Source organism: Lolium perenne, chromosome 4, assembly GCF_019359855.2.
Source record: "Lolium perenne isolate Kyuss_39 chromosome 4, Kyuss_2.0, whole genome shotgun sequence".
NCBI lineage: Eukaryota > Viridiplantae > Streptophyta > Magnoliopsida > Poales > Poaceae > Lolium > Lolium perenne.
Window position 1 is genome coordinate 78716051 of NC_067247.2, and position 2664 is coordinate 78718714.

Sequence of the window (2664 nt, forward strand, 5' to 3'; positions counted from 1 at the left end):
CTTAATGTAAAACAAACACCCATATGAAACTGAACTGATCAGCCGATGTACATATTCTTAACATGGATAAACAAATATAAAAGAATGAATAAGCAGTTCGTCAGTAGTCTCAGGCCGATTCCGGCCAACTTTGGAGTTTGGGCTAAACCTGAACTTCAGTTCTTCAGTAGTCTCAGGCCGTTTCTGGCCAACTTTGGAGTTTGGGCTAAATCTGAAGTTCAAAGTGTAGTCAAGGACAGAAAACCAGTTTCTTATCAGAAAGGAAAAGGTACAAAAGACAGGAACCAATACATAGGGTTCATGATAATTCAACTGGCCGTACACGATACACACATATGCACAAGCGAAGTTAAGCACCACAACAGGACAGACTGAATTCCAACAAAAGTAGATCAATGATACATCTAAAAGAGTTCGTATACATGCACATCGTTTAATGAGAATCCTCCTGTACTAACTAATTCTCTGGTTTTTATGCCACCAAGAGTTCAGAGAATAGACATTTGAATCTTCAGGGATCTTGTTTCAGGTCAAGGGATCCACCTCCCGACTCCACTCTGCCAGTTGTGAAAGGTTGAACAGACCTTCTCAAACTTTCTGGCCCTTCTGCAGTAATCCTGCTGCACAAGGCGTTGCAGTTACTTATTACTTCAGTTAACCTGCCCTTCAATTCACCAACTTCCACTTGCAGCGGATGAACTGCAAATGTTTCATAGAGCAATGTCAATTTCTATTTCCAATGTCTCCATGCCATTACGTGCTCAAGATCTCGACAGATGTGATGTGGATTGGTTGTTATATTTATCAAACAAACCGCTGCATTTGTTACCTTCAGCAAGATTGTGAGAGGTTGATCTCATGGACATAACCGAGTAATTGAACCGTTGGAGAAGCTTAACAGCCAATGCATCTGCTGTTTCTATCTTATTTTCTAGCTCTCCCTGGAATACATGCAACATATTAGAGCTCCACTATAGAATAGTCAAGATAGAAACATACAAGGCATGCATTACACATTTTTAGCACCAAATCTCTTCAGCAATTACATAGAGCAACTTGAATTTACCATTTAAACTATGTATCCTACTTTCTAAAGTGCATCCTTTGATATCCATTACAGATACTGCAATCCTCAGTACGATGCCGATGTTTTTCTCACTCAAATAAAAGGTAGTAGCAATCCTAGGCTTAATGTGTGGTAGAAATATGATAAGTGCTAAACCATACGCTCATCTGAATCTTGAAGCTAAATCATACATGGTGCATAAACTGCAATTGTTCATAGTTCATACCAGTGATATATCAATTATGCTGCCAGTAGTATTTTATTTATGATGCTAAAGCAGTAATACAACATGTTTTACATCAATATATATGGTTTCAATATTTACTGTATCACGGCGAAAGTAAAATCAGCATAGACAATCAGAAAACCTAAAATGTGTAAGTAATTGGCATTGCTTTATCTAGGAAATATCACTAAGGGGGGAATATCTGGTGCACCCATCTCTGATTGACAGCCCTAGACATTTTGGATTAGTTCGAAAGAAAAGAGGACATAGACAACTTGTATCTCATCTATCATGTAACAGAGTTTTAATTTCAAATCGAACACATAGCTCGAGAAACCAAGTAATGGACATCCAGATGTCACCAAACATTACTTCCTACCTACCTGTTTTCCACTAATTTCCTTGGCCATGTCTTCTTGCCATTCACGGTACATAGCGAAAAGCTCAAACATCAGATTCGGATTCATATTACCTACAGAGAATTACCAAAACATGGATGAGCTCGAGCTAATTTTCTGCCCAATTACGAGTATAGGTTTCCATCAACAAATTCCTACCCTGAAGTACATGAATCATTCCACGACGGTCCCTTTTGGATACTGTAACCAAAATTGCAACATAGCACTCACTCACCGGAGGCGACAGAGGACGCAGTAGCAGGTTTCCGGACAAGGATGTCAGTGAAGCTTGTCTCCGTCTCCGAGCCCGCTGCTGGCTGACCGCTCAGCAGCGGCGGGGCCTTGAAAAAATCCCAATCACAAGGTAAAATTAGCTGTGAAAAAGCCACAGCGAGGAGAAAAAGACTGAGGGAGATTTGTTCTTACGATGGTGAGTGAGCGGATGCGGCGAAGGAGGGGGTCTTCGCCCGCGGCGTCGCGCCGGCCGTCCGACACCGTCGTGATCTCGTCCGCCCACTGCGACTGCTGCTGAGGCTGCCTTGCCAGGAGAGACTCGGAAGCCCCCATGGGATGGGCGTTCGGTCTTGGGGGTCCCTGTCTCTAGTGACCGGAAGAATGCAAGGGAGCGCCGGAGTTCGCCGGCAGAAGCTGCCGTGGTTGGATGGACCGATGGAGGCGACGCCACGCCAGCGATGGGGTCGCACCGTGGCAGACTCGCAGCTGAGCTTCCGGTTTTGGGCTTTTGGTTTTAGGAAAACTTAAAATATTAGCATGGAGGCCCAATCAAAATACGACCATTCAGCACATCGTATCTGGCCCGAGTCTGAGTTGGGCCAAATTACTCGCTAGTGCTCGGCCGGAGAGTGGGAGGACGAAGCTGATTTTTTTTTGGGACAAAATTTAAAGGAAACGAGTAACTTCATGGCAGTTGGGATGCCATGCTGGGGCCGCTGGGCAGACAAAAGTTGATGAAG

General features: G+C 43.8%; 1 protein-coding gene across 1 annotated transcript; it reads right to left on the reverse strand.

The window, feature by feature from the left end:
• Positions 1-224: 224 nt before the first annotated feature.
• Positions 225-2428, reverse strand: LOC127293062 (uncharacterized). The gene is made up of 5 exons (XM_051322611.2): positions 2117-2428; positions 1926-2031; positions 1676-1764; positions 830-941; positions 225-699 (listed from the first exon to the last, which is right to left on the reverse strand). Exons 1-5 carry the CDS (start codon positions 2255-2257, stop codon positions 512-514), a joined length of 636 nt encoding a protein of 211 aa, XP_051178571.1. The 5' UTR covers positions 2258-2428; the 3' UTR covers positions 225-511.
• Positions 2429-2664: the final 236 nt, after the last annotated feature.